This window comes from Solea senegalensis, linkage group LG16 (assembly GCF_019176455.1).
Source record: "Solea senegalensis isolate Sse05_10M linkage group LG16, IFAPA_SoseM_1, whole genome shotgun sequence".
Taxonomy (NCBI): Eukaryota; Metazoa; Chordata; class Actinopteri; order Pleuronectiformes; family Soleidae; genus Solea; species Solea senegalensis.
In genome coordinates this window covers 8,934,411-8,952,457 of record NC_058036.1, presented here as the reverse complement: position 1 = coordinate 8,952,457, position 18,047 = coordinate 8,934,411, and the positions used below count along the sequence as shown (strand labels likewise).

The window sequence follows — 18,047 nt, the reverse complement described above, 5'->3', positions numbered from 1 at the left end:
ATGAACCTATTTGCATTTCACCTTGTTTATTATGAATATTATGCATTCAAATTGCATATAGTCGTTTTAAAGTTGATCACAAATTTAATCAACAATATCAATGATATTTTACTGAGTGATCATGTCATCATATGCATGTGATTTCATGTAACATGCATTTGCCGTATAAAAACAAAACATGCACAATTTATGTTTTAATATCAGCATTGTTTTCACTTTTTTTTAAATCCATCCAATACTGCATTTGACTTTGTAAAGTGTGCAAGTTTGTCTTTTCAAAATCAGAAAAAAAGTCCAAAAAATAAATCAAACTAGAAACATTAATATATAAAAATATCATGTGCATGTACACATAGTTCCCTCTCAGTACCTTCCCATTATCTCCGCCTCTGCTTCACTTAGCCTGCCAGCCACTCCCACCGCATCAGGTAACTCAGCTCACCTGTGAACACACCTGCTCCTCATCTCCTGTAATCAGCCCAGCATATATTCACCAGCTCCACATGATGCCGTTTACTCTTTCTGAAACTCTATTTATAGACCCTTTCATTGCATACTAACATTCCAAGCCTAGCGGGAATGTGCGCGCAGTTTGGGGTCAGAAAACGTCACAACAGGTAAGCGAATAGCATGTATGTCCACTGTCCTCCGCGAACAATACCTAAATAAATTAGTACTAGCTAACAGCAATAGTCTGCCTGACCCAGCTTCCATAAAAGATTGGGTAGATAATAATATCCAGTGGCCAGCTATTCACTCTTACCTTATAGATAAACCTAGCCCGTACACATGAGAAAGTCTATGCACACCATGTTTACTTGTCAACGAGCTAGCGGCCCAGCAGCTAACTACAAGCTAGCTACGGCCAAGACCACAACATAACTTTAGGCAGCATAGGTTTCATATACACATGTGCATTGACACACACATTTCTGTGAAATCCAGGCTTTTCATTAACAGAAAAGAGCTGATAAATGATAACTTACATGAAATGAAGTGAGCGCTACAAACGTGAGCCTCTTTGACTGCACTTAGCATCACCCCAGTCTTCTTTTTTTAATGCTTGGAGCCAGGGGCGATATCTATTTTTTTGAAAGGGATGAGATCCTGTCGGGATTCTGAAGAACTTGACACCATTGCTGGTTCTATTTTACGCCAACTATGCTACAAGAAGGCATCTTATTGTGTTGGATTGTTGTACAAGTTAATGGTACGAGTATGTTTTCTGACCCCAAACTGTGCGCGCACATTTCTGTACACGCGTATGTCATGGACACTCATTGACAAGAGACCTTTACCGTGGTGTGTGACAGTAATAGAGAAGGATATTATACTGTTGACATTTATGAACACACATGTACTTTGTATGCAATTTGTGAATAATTAAAGTCACTTTGTAAACTATTAAATGTTATAGCCAAACTGCAAACTCAACTATTTTTGATGAAAGTAATACAAAAGCACTGAAACCCTTGATTCTGCACAGAAAGTTGTGTCACTTTCAAATCCATGTAATGAATACAAGTAATGGATGGTATATTATTTTTATTTGTATACATAGCAGACAATTAATTATTTAAATTTTTCCAAAAAAGGGTGACAGGGATTACAAGCGCCTAACAAAGTCCTCACTCTGTAAGGCTTTCCTGATTTTACCCACAAAGCTTTCCAGTTTGAGCTTTGCTTCCTCCGACGTGGCTCTGAAGCTGTTCTCCAAGCTGTCTTATCTCACTGATAAGACCAAATGTTATAACAAAATAATTCAATTTAATGACACGTACATACATTAAGGGATATAAACTTTTGTGAACAGTTTCCTAAACTATCCAGTTTATCTCGACTAAAACTGAGTTCCACATTTGTACATCTCTTTGGCTTTGTCCGGGGAGATGGAGTATACAGCTGTAAGAGTGTGTACTGTTACAAAAGTTAATTGTGGCGTTCCACAAGGCTCAGTGCTTGGGCCTATACCTTTTACCTTATATATACTTCCTCATTATTAGAAAGCACAACATACACTTTCATTGTTATGCAGACGACACACAGATATATTCATCAATGAGGCCAGATTAAATAAATCAGGTTTGTTCAACTCCAGGAATGTCTCAGAGACATTAAGTACTACTTTTAATCTCAGAAAAAACTGAGGCCATTTTACTCGGCCCTTAACACCTCAGAGAAAAACGTTCCAACTACATTGTTATCACCTACAGGACTGGACCCAAACAGACACGAAGATCCTCAAATGTATGACAGGAAGCGCAGGTGCAGGATAAACGTGGAACAGGATGCTAACTGGAACAGGTAAACAGAGGTGAGCAGAGTCACAGAAGCACGCACGTGCAATTAAATCCACAGACTATGAACCACAAAACGGAGGAGAGAGCTCAAAAAACGGCATGTTGTACTGGCGACCAACAAAGACAAACTTACAACTAGACAAAGGAAGGGAAAGTACGGAAGCGTATTGCTGCCACACATACAAAAAAAAGTGGGGTGCCCACTTTTTTTTTGTATGTGTGGCAGCAATATGCTTCCGTAGGGGAGTGGTTAAATACACCAAACAGCTGTGACGGACAAGACACAGGTGAAATCACAGAGGGGAAAAGTAAATTGCACGCAGACAAGAAGGACAAAAAGGACTTCAAAATAAGAGGGGAACTTTCACATGACAGTGATGATTGTCACTTTCGATGACATCACCCTGGCTTCCAGTTCCACTGTGAGGAACCTTGGAGTTATTTTTGACCAGGAAATAAAACTCATTTCCAGAACAGCCTTCTTCCACCTGCGGAACATGATAAAATTAGAAACATTCTGTCCTTAAAGGACGCTGAAAAACTAGTTCTTGCTTTTGTTACATCTAGATTAGATTACTGTAACTCCTTATTATCAAGACGTTCCAACAAGTCTGTTCATTCAAAGTGCTGCAGCACGTGTTCTGACACGAACTCGAAATAGAGACCATATAACTCCAGAGCTGAATTGAACTTGAACCCTGAGATGACAGATTCTAGAATACTGTTTAATAAAGGAGATTAAATTAAATCAAATGTTATTTGTATAGCACCAAACATACATTATCTCAAGGCACTGTACATAGACAACATCATGGAGAGCAGACAAACCCTGACAATAAGGAGTTACAGTAATCTAATCTAGATGTAACAAAAGCAAGAACTAGTTTTTCAGCGTCCTAAGGACAGAATGTTCCGCAGGTGGAAGAAGGCTGTTCCAAATCTTCAGAGATGCTTGAACTACAGTGTTATTTTCATTTCTTCCATATGACCTTCAAGACAATGTAAGGGAAGTAGATCAATGCATGAACGACACTGGCCTTTGAACAGATCATCCAGATATATATACTGATTTTTGCAGCTCTTTGTTGAACAAATGTGCTTTATAAACAGTGGGTCTGGTTGACACGTCAGAGTGGGGAGGTAACACCCCTTTTTCTTTTAGTGTGAAAGAATTAAAAAGTTTAACACCTCTATTCCTGCATATGAACATCCTTAGGGACACAGGCTGTGTTAGTTGTTGAAAACCAAGGAAGTAAGGCTAAACATCAGTCATGGTCTTGCATCGTTCAGTTTTTGTGTTAGTTTAGGTTTTTAGTCACATTAAGTTCATGTCACTCTTGGTGTGGGTTTGATTTTCACTTCCCCTTTTTTTTTGCCTGTTTGCTCAAGAGGAAAATAAAGATTCTTGGAGCATTCATTGTGCCTCCTGTTTCGTGCATTTGGGTCCGAGCAGTGTATTCACCGTTCCTAACATCAGAATACTTAAAATAGCCTAAGATACAGATATAAATAAAACAGTAAGATAAAATAAAATGAAATAAAATATACAATAAAATAAAACAATCTGGAAATAGTTTACAAGTGTAATGATGGGTAATTAGAGTTTGTTTGTTTTGTTTTTGATAGATATCCATAAGAGTCCGATCGTCAGAGGGAGGAGTCGTACAGTTTAATGGCTTCACTTCACACACTGGTATAGTGAAATTAGATTAAAATGGAGCGAGAGATAATTATTATTATTATTTTGTTATTGTCTACTGCACTCCAGTCAAAATTCCTCAGCTCCACTTTAATCACATACCCTGATTCCAGGGACAGTATTTATGATTGATGATGTTTGAGAACCATGGAACTACACGGTATTTTCTCACGCACGACTGATTTACTGAGAAACAACTATGATAGAATTGTAATTAACAGTAAAAGTAGTAAAGTTTGCCCCGACTTTAATAACAATAACAAGCTCACTTATTGTAGGTTGAAATAGGGGCTGATTCATTTATAAATGAAGAGAAGAATCTCAAAATGGATGTAGAGCAGCACTTAGTTTGCACCATGAAATAAAACTCCCTCATGATGATGGGAATCTGTTATTTTAATGCATGATCTATTGATGCCACGTATCAAAATATACCATCCCACCTCCCATGTGTGATTCACCCCCCTCTTTTTTTTTTAACAAACACTCTTCTTTTGAAGACACTCCTGTCTCAGGGTGTTGAAGTCCTGACCGCTGAAGCGCAGTGGTTTGTTCAGAGAACCTTCCCCCGTCTCTTCATTTAAATACATAAATTCATGATCAATCAAGTATTATTTTTACCAATAGTAAAAAGTTTTGTTTTTTTACTGTGCCACCCCTTTAATTCAGATAAATGAAAATGCACTCCATGTGAGTGCACAAGGTCTGAGCAATAATTCAAAAACAAGAATTATTGCAGTGTAATTTCATATAATATTATTTGCGCACTTATATCACATATGATTCACTCAGGTGCAAAAATCCATCTTTGATTATCAGACTTTTCTCACAATAATTATCAATATTAAGACCTTTTCAATGTGACCCAGCAGTCGCATCAATGTTAATCTGTAATCTGTATGTCCCAGTCCATCACCACCCTGAGGTTCAGGCTGCTCACTGTCAGCTGACCGCAGGAGTCTGTGTAGTGAAACACAGCAGAAGAGTCTTTGGAACCTGGTGATGAAAAGGTGGTGATTTTTTTTCTTCTTTAAAAGTTTAAACATTGTTTAATATAAAAAACAAAGCTCTCAAAAGGAAGTTGCGTTTTCCTAAGAGTTTTTTTTTTTTTAGTGTGGTTGTATGAGGTATCCATATGGAAGCGTATTGCTGTCACAGTGGGGATTTGTTTTTTGGATCAATATCATGTTATAACGTGATACTATATCGTATAAACGTGATAATTATATTGCATAAACTCATGCTCATGTCTTCCACAGTCCTCACCTGACGCGTGCACGGTCACAGCGGACGGTTTGCTCTTCACGCCCAGGACGGTGACGGAGCTGACGATGGTGTTACAGTCGAAGACGCCTTCATCGCTGGCAGAACTGTGAGAGAAAACATCAATACAAACCATATCATTATGTGGGAAACACAATTATAGCCTCACCTGACACTGTCAACCTGGCTTTTCATTCATTTTTGTTCAGAATCAGATTAAATAATCGGCAAAGATTTTGAATGCTATATCAAATTAACGATGGACGTGACGACTGACCACCAAAGTCGAATCATTTCCACCGAAAATCATCCGAGAAAAAAACTTTCCCTTGACCCCAAACTTTCACCAGGGACTCTAGAGGGGGCGGGGCTGTGTGCCGAAGAACGCTGATTGGCGAATCCCATTTTACAGCTGTTTAAGCCCATGCGGCTGCAACTCACCTTTAAACAATACCTTTAAAAGAAGATGAAGAAAGAAGAACTTACTGCATTCATTTAAAAAACGTGGAGCAAAAGAAAAAGGATGGACGACGAGATTCAGGCTCCTTTGAGTAAATGAGGCGCCGTGGAGACGCAAAACATACAGATTACCAGGGATTTCTTCCCCCAGGTAAATAAGTTCCTGGTAATAAAAGTTCCTGGAAATGTTGGTGGAAAAGGGGCTATAGCTTATTTTAAGATAAAGGCTGCAAAATATAAATAATTATTATAAATAATTCCTCTTCATGAAGACCAAACAGAAGCAGAATAACAATAATGTCACTTTTCTTGTTTCATTTATTGTAAATGACAGATAGCTACTTGTACATGTGATCTAAATGTGAAATAGTGTGAGTGTGACTCACCGGCAGAGCAGCCGGCCTGACATCAAGCTGAACCTGCACAGACAGAAGGCCTTGCTGTCACGGTAACTGAAAGAGTGGCCGTCGTCCAGGTATAACTCACCTTCAGCGACTCCCTGCAGAGAGGACGCGCGACAAATGTCATGAATATGAACACGCGCATATTCAGTCTGTCAAGTTGTGTGATATTCTGCTCAATCCACGTGGGTTTAAAGTGCGCAGTGAACTCTGTTGAACTGCTGCCAACATGGAGGTGTAAACAAACTGAGTCATGTGTGACGCCTGGAGCTCTATATCAGCTCTACAATGACATGCGCTGATTCTCACCTGAGAATTTAGAGCCACAGTGATGGAAAGAGGCAGCCGCTGCATCTCATCTGTGCAGGAGCCACTCCCTGTTGACCTGCACACCACTGATCCTCCGCGCTGGAACACAGGAACCTGTGCACAGTGAAAACACCTTTGTTAAAGTTATTTTGCACATCTCTTTCAATTCATTTCCATGTAGATTTTTATATATTGGCCTGTATAAAATACTGTATGAGCTTATTTTCTATTTTATGGTGATGACGATGAATATCTGAACGAGTGTAATCTGAAGGTGTGGTGGGGCCCTTTAATCCAGCTCAAGTGAGAATATAACGATTTTTTGATTTTCTTTACAGTATCAGCTGAAGTATTCATGAAAATGTCGTATGTCACAATGTGAAAAAAGTGAAAAGTATTACGCCAATTTCAAAGTGTACTTCCATACACTTCCTTCCCACAAAGTCTCAAAAAAATCAGTGTAGTAGTATTATTAGTAGTATAATTCTGTGTAACCCTGCTTATAATAAAACACACAGAGGTGCCATTAAAAGTGAAACAGAATCAATAAACAAGAAAAGCTGTCAAATCTGTGATTAATTCACTAATTTCATAATTTCACCATCAATAAATGACTTAAAGAGTCAGATATTCATTGTTTTACTGGCCACTCTTAACACCTTCATATAAAATATGACAGTATCTGATTTCAAATTAATCTGCATTAGAACAATCACTATTTAATAACAATAATCCAATATTCTAATAATTTGAAACATTTGTTTGCATTATTTCCTCAGTAAAGCAGACAACGTCTGTGAGCTCAGTCTGTGTTACAGCTCCCCCTACTGTTAGTGTCATGTTAAACACTAACTGTGTCCAGAGTGACAGGAAGACTCAGTGTCCTGCCTCCGTTGTGCGCCTCTGCAGAGTGGACATTGTACCAGATCTGAAACAGAAACGAGCTTTAATGTCACACACGAGCACATGCAGGAAACACCTGTCACCACCAGGGGGCTTGTTTACCTCAGCGCATCCAGGCAGTAACACTGTGACCTCCTGAACACCTGGTTCAGTGACAGGACGGGCGAGCAGTGCTCCACCTGCAGGAAATCAAACCCAAACTTCAAAATGCAATGATCACAGAATAAACTGAACAGTCTGTGTGATAATGCAAAATGATCACCGATCATATATTGGTTGTCCACAGCAAAGGTGCTCTGTTCTGTCGAGAAATCCACCCACAAAGGTCTGTTTGAAATAGAAAAGTGTTTTTAATCATTACATTACCAAAATATTGACATCCAACGTCTGAAATATGACAACACTGATGTTTGCAGCTGAAAGATTAGATATAATTTGTCATGCAGTCGTGTACAGCCAGTTATTTTAGGTTATTTAGCCCACTGTTGATATCTGAGTAATTACCAATTACCAGTTTGTGATCTGTAAGACCATGTGGTATGTGACCTACTTTTTTCTCCCCCACTCTCTCTCTCTCTCTCTCTCTCTCACACACACACACACACACACACACACACACACACACACACACACACACACACACACACTCTTCCAGACTGTATCCGGGACACTGGAAATGTCTGCTGGTGACTGTGATGCAGGCCCATCGTCAGGCAGCTATGTAGGGAGTGCGCGATTTGCTTATATCGCTTTTCCACTATAGAGTTCCAGCACGGCTCGGCACGGCACAACTCTACTCGGTTTGGTATTGTTTTCCATTACTATCTTCCATTACTACAAACAAACTAGTGATGGTCAAAACAGTTGTTTTGGGTGTACTGAATCATTAGAATCAGTTCATTAAAAAGATTTTGTTCCTCCATGACTGGAGCAAAGACACACTGAACTGAAATACCACTGAACGGGTTGTGCGATCGCTAAATACACCAGACTCCTGTTGAATGTCCTTGCTTAATGTTGGAGATTAACGCATGTTTTCAGGATTTTAAATCTTTTAAGTTCGGCATTGTTCGGTTTGATTCCTGTGTCGGACCGTGAGCTCATGATTCTTCCAGTGATAACACTCCATAAGCCGGCAGTCTGATGACATCACATATTATTATCTGCTCAGCTCACTTGGAACTTCACCAGAGCGGGTACTAAAAAAAGCAGCAGGTACTATCCCAAATGGAAAAGCAAAAAAAACAAAAACGTGCTGAGTCGAGCCGTGCTGAAACTGTGTAGTGGAAAAGCACCATTAGTGTTCTTTTGGCAGAGCGCTAACAGTGCTTTTTAAGAGAAGCCAAAATTGTGATTAAAATACAAACATTCAAGTTTGTATTTTAAGTGGTAGAATCCACTTGTATGAAGCTACCTGGCTTTACTCGCGACATGTGCTTCTTCCTCCTCACCTGCTCAGTCGTGACGTAAAATGCTGTGTGCAGACTTAAGACTTGATCAACACTATGTGACGTTATCTGACTATGGTGACAAACTATAGCAATAAGGCTCATTTTCATTCATTCAGTCATTCATTCATTCGATGTTGGACAACAGAAACCACAAACCTGATTGGAGGCAGACCAGTGGTGTGAGCCTTGTGGAACAGAGTGTACCAGTACGGCAGCAGGCAATATCTGAAAAAAAGCAGAGACAGATTACTCAACATTTTACTTGTTTTATTTTATTTTATTTTATTTTATTTACATGGACAGCAAAATTCTGATATTAACCTGCAAATAATGTAATATACATGTATATGCCTTAATCTGATTGTAATATATCGTCAGTACTGTACCTCTGCTGGATTGCGGTGCGGATCGCCGCCGTCACCTCCTCGCCGAACAGCCAAGGCTCTCGGCGCTTTGTCACGTTTGCAGAGTGACCTCGGAAAAATGGCTGCAGAGCAGCAGCCTGGTACCAACGCACCAACAGCTCCGGATCTGGGTCCTTGACAAACCCACCGACATCGGCTAAAAACACGGACATAAATCCAGAACAGTTATGTCCTCAAATTTATAGAAAACGACTTCATTTACTACTTTTAAGAAAAGGACTGACTACATGTATTTATTTATAAAATGTCTTATTTACTTATACACAAGTATAAGTAAATAGCTGTAAAATAATGAATTTAAATTTAATGATCGTGCCTGTCCTGTTTGTATGTTTCCTGTTCCATATTCTTTGTTTCTCTTCTTTTTGCTGTCTATGTTCTGTTTTATGGTTGTATTATCTTACTTGTTTGTACACACCAGGTAGATGTGGTTTCATAATTTGAAAGACAGAAAGTCTCACTTCTGGTAAAAGGAGGAACAGAAGTAGGCTAATACAAATTAAAAAAACTGAGCTCACCTCCACAAAACACTACCCCGGTCACACTGATTGACAAAAGCATTGGAATTGAGATCTTCAGATATTCCCAGTTGGCAACATTGTCACCGGTCCATACTGCACCTGTGTAGCACACCAAAAATCAACAGATGAACAATAATATGAACCTTAAATACATGATATTCATGTATTTCCAATATGGAAATAGGTAGGCAGCATAAATTGTGAAAAAAATAAATGTGGTAAATGTGCGTTATGAACAGCAGGAGATGAAAGTAATGCATGCAATGTAAACTTTGTTAGAACACAGCATTTAAGATGGGGTTTTTTCTATTACTATGTGAAAATTATTATTTTATTATTTATTCATTTTCACCAACTTTATAGACAAACCTGAACAAAAACATACTGATTTAAAAAAATAATAATAATTGGATTGAATTTGTGAAATTTGGAAATATTATGTTACAGTTCAAACTTGGCTAGTTTTTATGAACAAACATAAACTGTCTATTTTGTGACTTGTGCACAATTATAGCTACTCCGGCAATATAAACTATAAAGAAGACGAATAAAGGCATTTTGTAAAACCTGAATATGTAAATCTAAACACACGCCCCCAGCATTTGTCCATATAAGGAGTTGTGTATTATTCCCATGGTCATTTACCAAGGGTTAAAATAACTCACCGAGTCGCTGTGATCCGGCGAAGAAGGAGCGTGAAAGGACAAAAGGTCTTTGTGAACCTCCTGAGCGAGTGATCAGACCTTCCACTGTGGCCATGTGCTGTGAAATAAAACACCAGTCATTTTCCTTCAAAGACAATGTTAACATCAAAACACACATTACTGTCATTCATATGTTACTGAGTCCATCACTCACCTGGTAAAAGCCGTACAGGTTGTGCAGCTCCCGATGTTCCCAGCCGCCATAATGCACTGCGTCCTTTGGCATCGTCTGCTCTGGCCCGTCGAACACAGACGGTTCGTTCATATCATTCCACACAAATAAAGACGGAGTCGACCCCTGTATCAGAGCAAGGTTATAGTAGTTTTGGATTTTTTGTTTTTAAAATTAGTTTAAATTAGTTTAGTTTTTTGCTACAATTTTAGTTAGTTATCTGTTTTTTTTTAAACTTTTATTTCAGTTAACGGATATACAACAACAACTTCATGTTGTGAGTTTAAATGAGATAAAAGTCCATCTGCACAAGGTTTAGGTCTTTATGAAGCAGTCTGTTGTGCTCTGGTCTTTGACGCTCAAACGGCAGATTCACAATGTGACTGATTCTGATGATTATTTTGACACTTGCCTTGTATTTCTCCAGGGAGAAACATCTGGAGTACCAGGCTCGAGTGGCTGCGCTGCTGAAATCAAGGTAACAGGACTTACCTTTAAAAAAATAAAGATCAAACATGAAGAAAATCAGATTTCCAATGTGTATAATATTCATAAAAAGAAGATCCAGTCCCATATTCATCTTACAATGACCATAAAGTAATCTGACGTTATCTGATCATTTTAATTTGGAAGTTAAATATATGAGTTTCTTTGTATGTTTGTGTACAACGACAATAAAAATGTATCTTATCTTAACAACTGGACTTTAAAATAACAATTATATTTAAAGATATAAATTATTTAAGACTTTTCTTTATTACATTTTGAATTAGCGTAGAACACGGAACATTTAAAATCATATTTGATTTAAAAAAGACATAATCAGGTACAGTAATATAAAAATAATTTAGGTTTAAAGGTCCAGTGTGAAACATTTGGGAGGTACAATTTATTAGTATGTTTGCATGAGTGTATAATCACTTAAATACACAAAATAAAAGTATTTAATAATAATTTAATAATAAGCACGACTGTTTGTTTTGAAGCAAAAACTTACACACTGGGCCTTTAAAAAATTGACAGTGGAATATTTTATTATATATATTATATTATATTATATTATATATATTTTATTTTGATTATAAAGAGAAAGCATTACCAGGCCAACATGAGCCCTGATAGAGTTGTCCCTCCCTGTCCTTGACAAAATGTCCTCCATCTCTGGCCTCACAGAACAAGGACCACTCAGGATCAAATTTGATGTGAGGATCATTTATAATCACCAACTAAAAAAAACAACAACAACACATGATAATAGTCCAATTCTTGTAAAGCTCTATAATCTGTGAATTGTGCAATCTATAAGGCTGACCTTCCTTTTCTTCCTCTCCAGGTGGCGCTGCAGGCCAGTCGGGTTGGGGAAGTGAACTTTGTCCCAGGTGAAGTAACGCTTCCCATCCGTGTGCTCAATGTCCAGCCAGATAACGTCGTACGGGATGTTGTGGAGGTCAAATCCACAATCCACAGCCTTCACGTCAGCCTCGCTGTCATAGTTCCAGCGGCACTGGTGGTAACCGAGGGCGAACAAAGGGGGCAGGGCCTGATGTCCTGAAGGACGGGGAGGAAACAAAGTGATGGGCAAATGATCAAATTCACTGCATTTAAAGGTACAGTGTGGAATATTTGTTGTTGGTTATATTGTTGTGCCTCTCTCTCAAGGGTCTGTCAGGCAATACTATCAGACCTGACTGACGGAGCGTTTGTGTACATACAGCAGCAGAGCAGGGGCGGGTGGGGGCAAGATGAGTTTATCCTGTTTATCCTATTTTCAGCAGAATAATTCATTTCTTTCTCTGACCATTTTTTTGTATTGTCAGTCAAACTCAAACAGTCAAACAGGAACTTGCTCATGAGAGGGTCGATTTTGGGTTTAGAAGCATCACCTATGAAACACAGATACTTCCTGTATTGGACTAAGTGCCACTGATGTCAAACCCGTCGTTGTTTACCTAATCTTTACGATCATGTTAGATAACCTTTAAAAAGTGTGGTCCTGCTCACGGAGGGCAGAGATGTTCTGAGATTTCGGCTGGAACACTCACTCAAGCAAACTGCAGTGCACTGCAAGTCTCTTCCTGCACCATCATGTTGTTATTTACGTATTTAAAGAGGGAAGACCCAGTAAACCAACTGAAACCTGGACTCAGATAAGTCTGATGCTTGACCAACTGAGCTATCCAGGTTCTGCCATTCTAATAAAAAAGAAGACTACTATAGTGGACTCTCACCTGTCAGCTGAGCATACTGGCTGAAGAGCTGCTGTGGACCGGGCCCGAGCAGAACCACACAGTCGATCACACCACTCTCTGACAGCCAGTGGACGTCAGTGTGTGGCCGCATCCTCCGTCTCTTCGCTGGTGGGGTTTGTTCTTCCTGGTGAGGGCGGGATTTAGATTTAAGTTTCCACCTTTGTATGTGACCAAAATGACTCTATGTAAAGGTTTCAATCCCGCTTTTAAAGAATAAATCTAAGGATCTGATGTTAACATGATTGAGAGATTCTGGATCTTTGATAACATACATGTAAACAGGCTTTAGAGAAAAACTAAAGTCAAACCGAGAAAGAGACAGACAGTGCTGGTTCACCTGATCCTCACTGGAACTGTAATTTATGTTCACAAAAGTCTCTGACGCATTCAGCCAAAAGATTCCCACAGTTCTGTCAAGTTTGTGGGCCACCAAGAGTGGCACTGACCCGTAGAGGCCGAAGCGACTGTTCAATTCATAGGCAAAGACATCCAAGTTATACAAGCGGTAAGGTTCACCATCTCTGTGACGGAAAGAAGACAAAGACGTTCAATCAAATATATACTTTATTGAACTCAAATGATGTTCAATGATGCTACAACGGGCTAAAAAAGTATCATTATCAGAATATAAATATTTTAGGGTTAAAAAATTGCCATAGACCACATATAAAAGTCGAATATACATACATATGTATGTCTATCTATATAGATATAGATACATATATATATACATATTTATTTGACTGGTGGAGTATATGTATATAAAATACTACAAAAGTACTGCAACTACAATTTGTTCAAATCCCACAGATCCACAAGTCAGATGTCAATATGAGGTCTGGGGGATGAAAACAATGGTGAGGTCCTATTTAAATGTTTGGATTTAAATATATAAGACATTCTCATACAATAAAGCTATTTTTTTTACATTATGCAAGGTAATAACTTTTAGTGGGCAGCCCCATTTCATTTACCTAAGCCTAACCCTTATCACTAGATACTGCTCTGTTTTTAAAACTCAACTTCAGGTTTGACTTGTTTTGTGTCTTTTTTCCTCTGGGCTTCAGATCATCTACCTTGCCTTCTTAGGCGACTTGGACAAATCCAACCAGCTTTTGCAACCAAAAGAGATTAAAGTCGTATTTTGGTGTCTTGTATTGGTGCATTGTGAAGCTAAAGTTTAACACATACAAGTGTATTAGACCACCTGTCTCTTAAGCTCTTCTTAAGAAATGTTATTGTTATTTACTGAACTGAATTCACAGTCAGAAATTAATCTAGAATAACATTCAACCACTAAAATGAACTTTTCTGTTCTTAATCAAGAAAAAAGAATGTGATTTACTATTTCTTCCTTAAAAAACTCCAGTAAGTTTGGGGCAGCTGTGGCATAAACCTTACATTGGGTGGTGGACTAATACATTTGATAAACACTGTTCATTATATGCTTTCAATTTCCCCTATGAATGCAAAAACTATGTTCTAAATTGCTCAAATACACACGTGTGTGTGTGTGTGTGTGTACCTGGTGTCTCTGAGCTGCAGGCTGTCAGCGTGTTCTGGAAGACCGTACACATGACTGAAACCATGGAGACAGAAGTCTGCACCGATACTGCTAGGACCTGGAGTTACAGAGGGTAAGTAAAGTTAATGCAATAAAAAATAGACACATTAAATAATAAAAGAGGCATAACAGTACAATGTATAAAAACAGACACAAAAACACATAAAAAGCCTTGTCTAATTAAAAGCAACAGAATCCCCTCTGGTCCTAAGGTTCGTGTGAAGAACAACTAACAGCCTCTGACCTGAAGACTAGGGATGTCCGATATTGGCTTTTTTACCGATATCTGATATGCTCATATTCTCCAACACTTAATTTCCGATTCCGATATCAACGATACCGATATATGCAGCAAAACAACCAATCACATCAGCTTATATTTTAGCATGTTTCTCTGGCTGCATCCATTGAATAAACTATGAACTGACAACACCCAAACAGAAGACATTTGTTTGTAATATAACTTAAGTCAGGTAAAATAATTATTGTAGCGGGAACCAACCATTAGCTTTAATATCCTCAAAGTGGCGGAAAGTCTCTTTCCATAATGAAGCTGTGGGCTCCTCTGGAGTCTGTCAGTGGAACAACAACGAGGAAAAAGAACACATGTACTTACAAAACATGTTCAGCTTCACGTTGGCGTAATAAAATAGAACAGGTGTTTAAACAGCATTGATACTCTCTTACCTCACTGCTATGAGATGTGGACCTAAGGGAGAACGAGACAAAGGAAAGCAATAAAACTTTGTTTGTTTAAAAGTCTCAGTAATGACTGTTCTTCAGTCATTAAAGGAAAAATCCAAACGTATAAAAATCCCACACATGATTTTGACTTTTGGATCAAAATGCGTTGGGTTATTATTCTAAAGCATGGGTGTCCAAACTTTTTTTTAAACAGGGCCAGATTTGATAATGTGAAGATTCCCAGAGAGAATGTATGTAAAATTGCTCTCACTCAGATAAATAGTTTGTACCCATGGTTCTCAAACTGTGGTACATGTACCATCAGTGGTATGCAAGTTTCCTCTGGTGATACTTAAAGGAAAATCATAAATACTGTACATACTGTATATCAGGCTATGTGATCGGAGTGGAGCTGAGGAATTTTGACCAGAGTGCGCAGAAAATGAAACAAATAACAAAATAATAATACATTTAATAATAATAATTAGAGTCACCTTATCTCTCGCTCCATCTTATGTGGTACTTGGTATAAAAAGCTACCATATATGTACAACTGTGGATGATGCAAAGATGTGCATCCTCACCTGGGCCGATCCTGCAGCGTCTCAAACCACAGTTTCTCTTTGGCATTAAATGTGAGCGTCACGTCATCTTCACACAGGATCTCCAGTTGGAAAGGAAAACTCCGCACACGCACCTGATGGCATCCAGACGACCACGAGAGGGTGACGGCGTCCCCGGTCTGTGTCTCCACCCTCAACCTGCCAGATGACAAAAGTTTAAAAAAGGTGCAAACCACCAACACACAAGTGAAAGCAGATTTAAAGTGGTTTTATTTTATTTTATTATTATTTTTACTTGCAGAGGTCATTTAGTGTCCTGTGTAGTGAAATTAACAGCAGCCTATTGAAGCTACTGCTTTAGTCATTAGTCATGTCACAGGATCTTTGCTGTCTTTGCTGATATGTGATAATACATTTTAAAGCCAATATCAGCCGATAATATCATGCATGCATCATTTCATCATTTGGTGCAGATGTGGTCCTTACTGTTCACACTGTGGTTCATCCGTCAGCACATCTGGAACTCTGTATCGTGCTTTAATGGGCTGGAGTTCATCTATTAAGATCCTGACAGTGTCGTTTTTGCAGGGCGATATCAAGAGAAGCAGACGTGTCTGTAAAAGTTAGAGAGAATCAAAAGGTATTCTTACATACACTGTATTATAATGAGACAATATATTAGTTGTTTCGTCCTTAAAATGTCAAAAGGTTTCGTATTTTGTCCACAAACAAATGATTCGGTTTTGATGTTACATAGAGCAAAAATTTAAGAAACTAATTGAATTGATTATCAAAATAAATGGCGAGGAAGGTAGTAATCAATTAATAATAGATTAATCATTACAACCCTGAATGTGTCAATTATCAATTTTGATTCATAAACATTCCCATGTGAAGGTTTTTATGATTAAATTACTACCTGGATATTACTTTGGAAATGACATGATCGGTGAATCGATTAAGCTGTATAGCTGATAATATGGACATTTTAGTATTCAATTAATCGGCTGATTATTACTTATTTATGTAGTTTTGTACATTTCAGTGCTGCTAATGCACTTGATTTGACGATTGTAATCTATGATGATGTTCTCAAATGTCATGTTTTGTTTTAATGATATATTTGTTATATGGAGCAAAGAAAACCGTTAAAATAGTCACACATGAGAAACTGATGAATCAGTTATGAAAACAGTTGGCGTTGTGGCTGATTGTGACCGTAGTGTTCAGACCTGTGTGTCGGGCTCCAGCAGGTCAAATCGTGCCCCCCTCTCTGTGAGCACCATGGTGTCCAGAAGAGCTCGGTGCTTTCGGTTTGGACTGTGCATCTGTCGTCTTAAAACATGACAACAGTGATCAAAATCAAGACGTGACATCATCTGCAACAGCGGGTGATTGTTGGACACCATACCTGTAAAAAGCAACATGGTGACTCTTCTTGAACTTTTCTTTGTACTGATCGTCATCAGTGACAACACTGAGGAACAAACACAGAAAAAATTATCAGTCACAATTACAACACTAATGTATTTTGTGACATTAACGGCATGGTTTTTTATTACAATTTTGTATTGTATTCTATTGCAGCACTTTCACATCAAATAAATCATGGTTTTGTAAAATTGTTTTTTGCAGCATCAGTCATGGTTTTCGTAACTACAAGTTTTGTTTTCTCTATATCAGTAAACACATGTAAATTATATTGTTGTTGTTGTTGTAGCAATACTAATAATAATAATACTAATAATAATATAATAATACACATATAGTACCGTTAATTGAATCTTTTGGTCAGGATCATACTAACAGGACATTTGTATACACACACTTTTACAGGAAACACGTGGATTCATGGACTGTAAATAATCAGGATCACAAAAATCACTGATATTCTGTACATGATCAAATAAGTCATGTTTTTTAACATTGGTAACTTTAACATTTATTTTTACTAAATGCAGGAATGAAAGCGCGACTGAATGGCTTTCTTCACACGCGCACTGCAAGTCAAGCAGAATTGTTTGTTTGGCTTGTTTTTTTAATAAAATAAATACCTAATCACGTGTTGACTTTCCTCCGCCATTCTGATCAGACGTCAAAAATAAAAAACACAAGAACCCTTAGTTGATCACATTCGGTTTTAATCTTCAGATGCGAGATTAAACATTATTTATGTTTGTGTGTTAATCGAATCTCCTGAAACAGGAACAAAACAACGTCCTCCGTGGACAGACCGGAAGTACAGCGCTGCTGCAATAAAACTACATGTACAACAACAACGACACACATCCGGTGCGACCTTTCAAAAATAATCACCCAATCAAAACTTTAGTTTTGTAGACCTTTTCAGAAATTATACATTTAATGCAAAAATATAATA

The 18,047-nt window shown here is 38.2% G+C and overlaps 1 protein-coding gene across 1 annotated transcript; it reads right to left on the bottom strand.

Moving 5' to 3' along the window:
• Positions 1–4,478: 4,478 nt before the first annotated feature.
• ganc (glucosidase, alpha; neutral C) lies at positions 4,479–17,901 on the bottom strand. The gene is made up of 25 exons (XM_044048120.1): positions 17,722–17,901; positions 17,079–17,144; positions 16,900–17,002; positions 16,154–16,281; positions 15,689–15,865; positions 15,108–15,129; positions 14,923–14,992; positions 14,382–14,478; positions 13,194–13,377; positions 12,836–12,980; positions 11,920–12,155; positions 11,707–11,833; positions 11,020–11,099; positions 10,590–10,733; positions 10,397–10,493; positions 9,729–9,830; positions 9,172–9,346; positions 8,942–9,010; positions 7,597–7,661; positions 7,437–7,513; positions 7,285–7,359; positions 6,432–6,545; positions 6,108–6,220; positions 5,266–5,369; positions 4,479–4,995 (listed from the first exon to the last, which is right to left on the bottom strand). The coding sequence occupies exons 1-25, from the start codon at positions 17,748–17,750 to the stop codon at positions 4,883–4,885; spliced, it is 2,712 nt and encodes a 903-aa protein (XP_043904055.1). The 5' UTR covers positions 17,751–17,901; the 3' UTR covers positions 4,479–4,882.
• Positions 17,902–18,047: the final 146 nt, after the last annotated feature.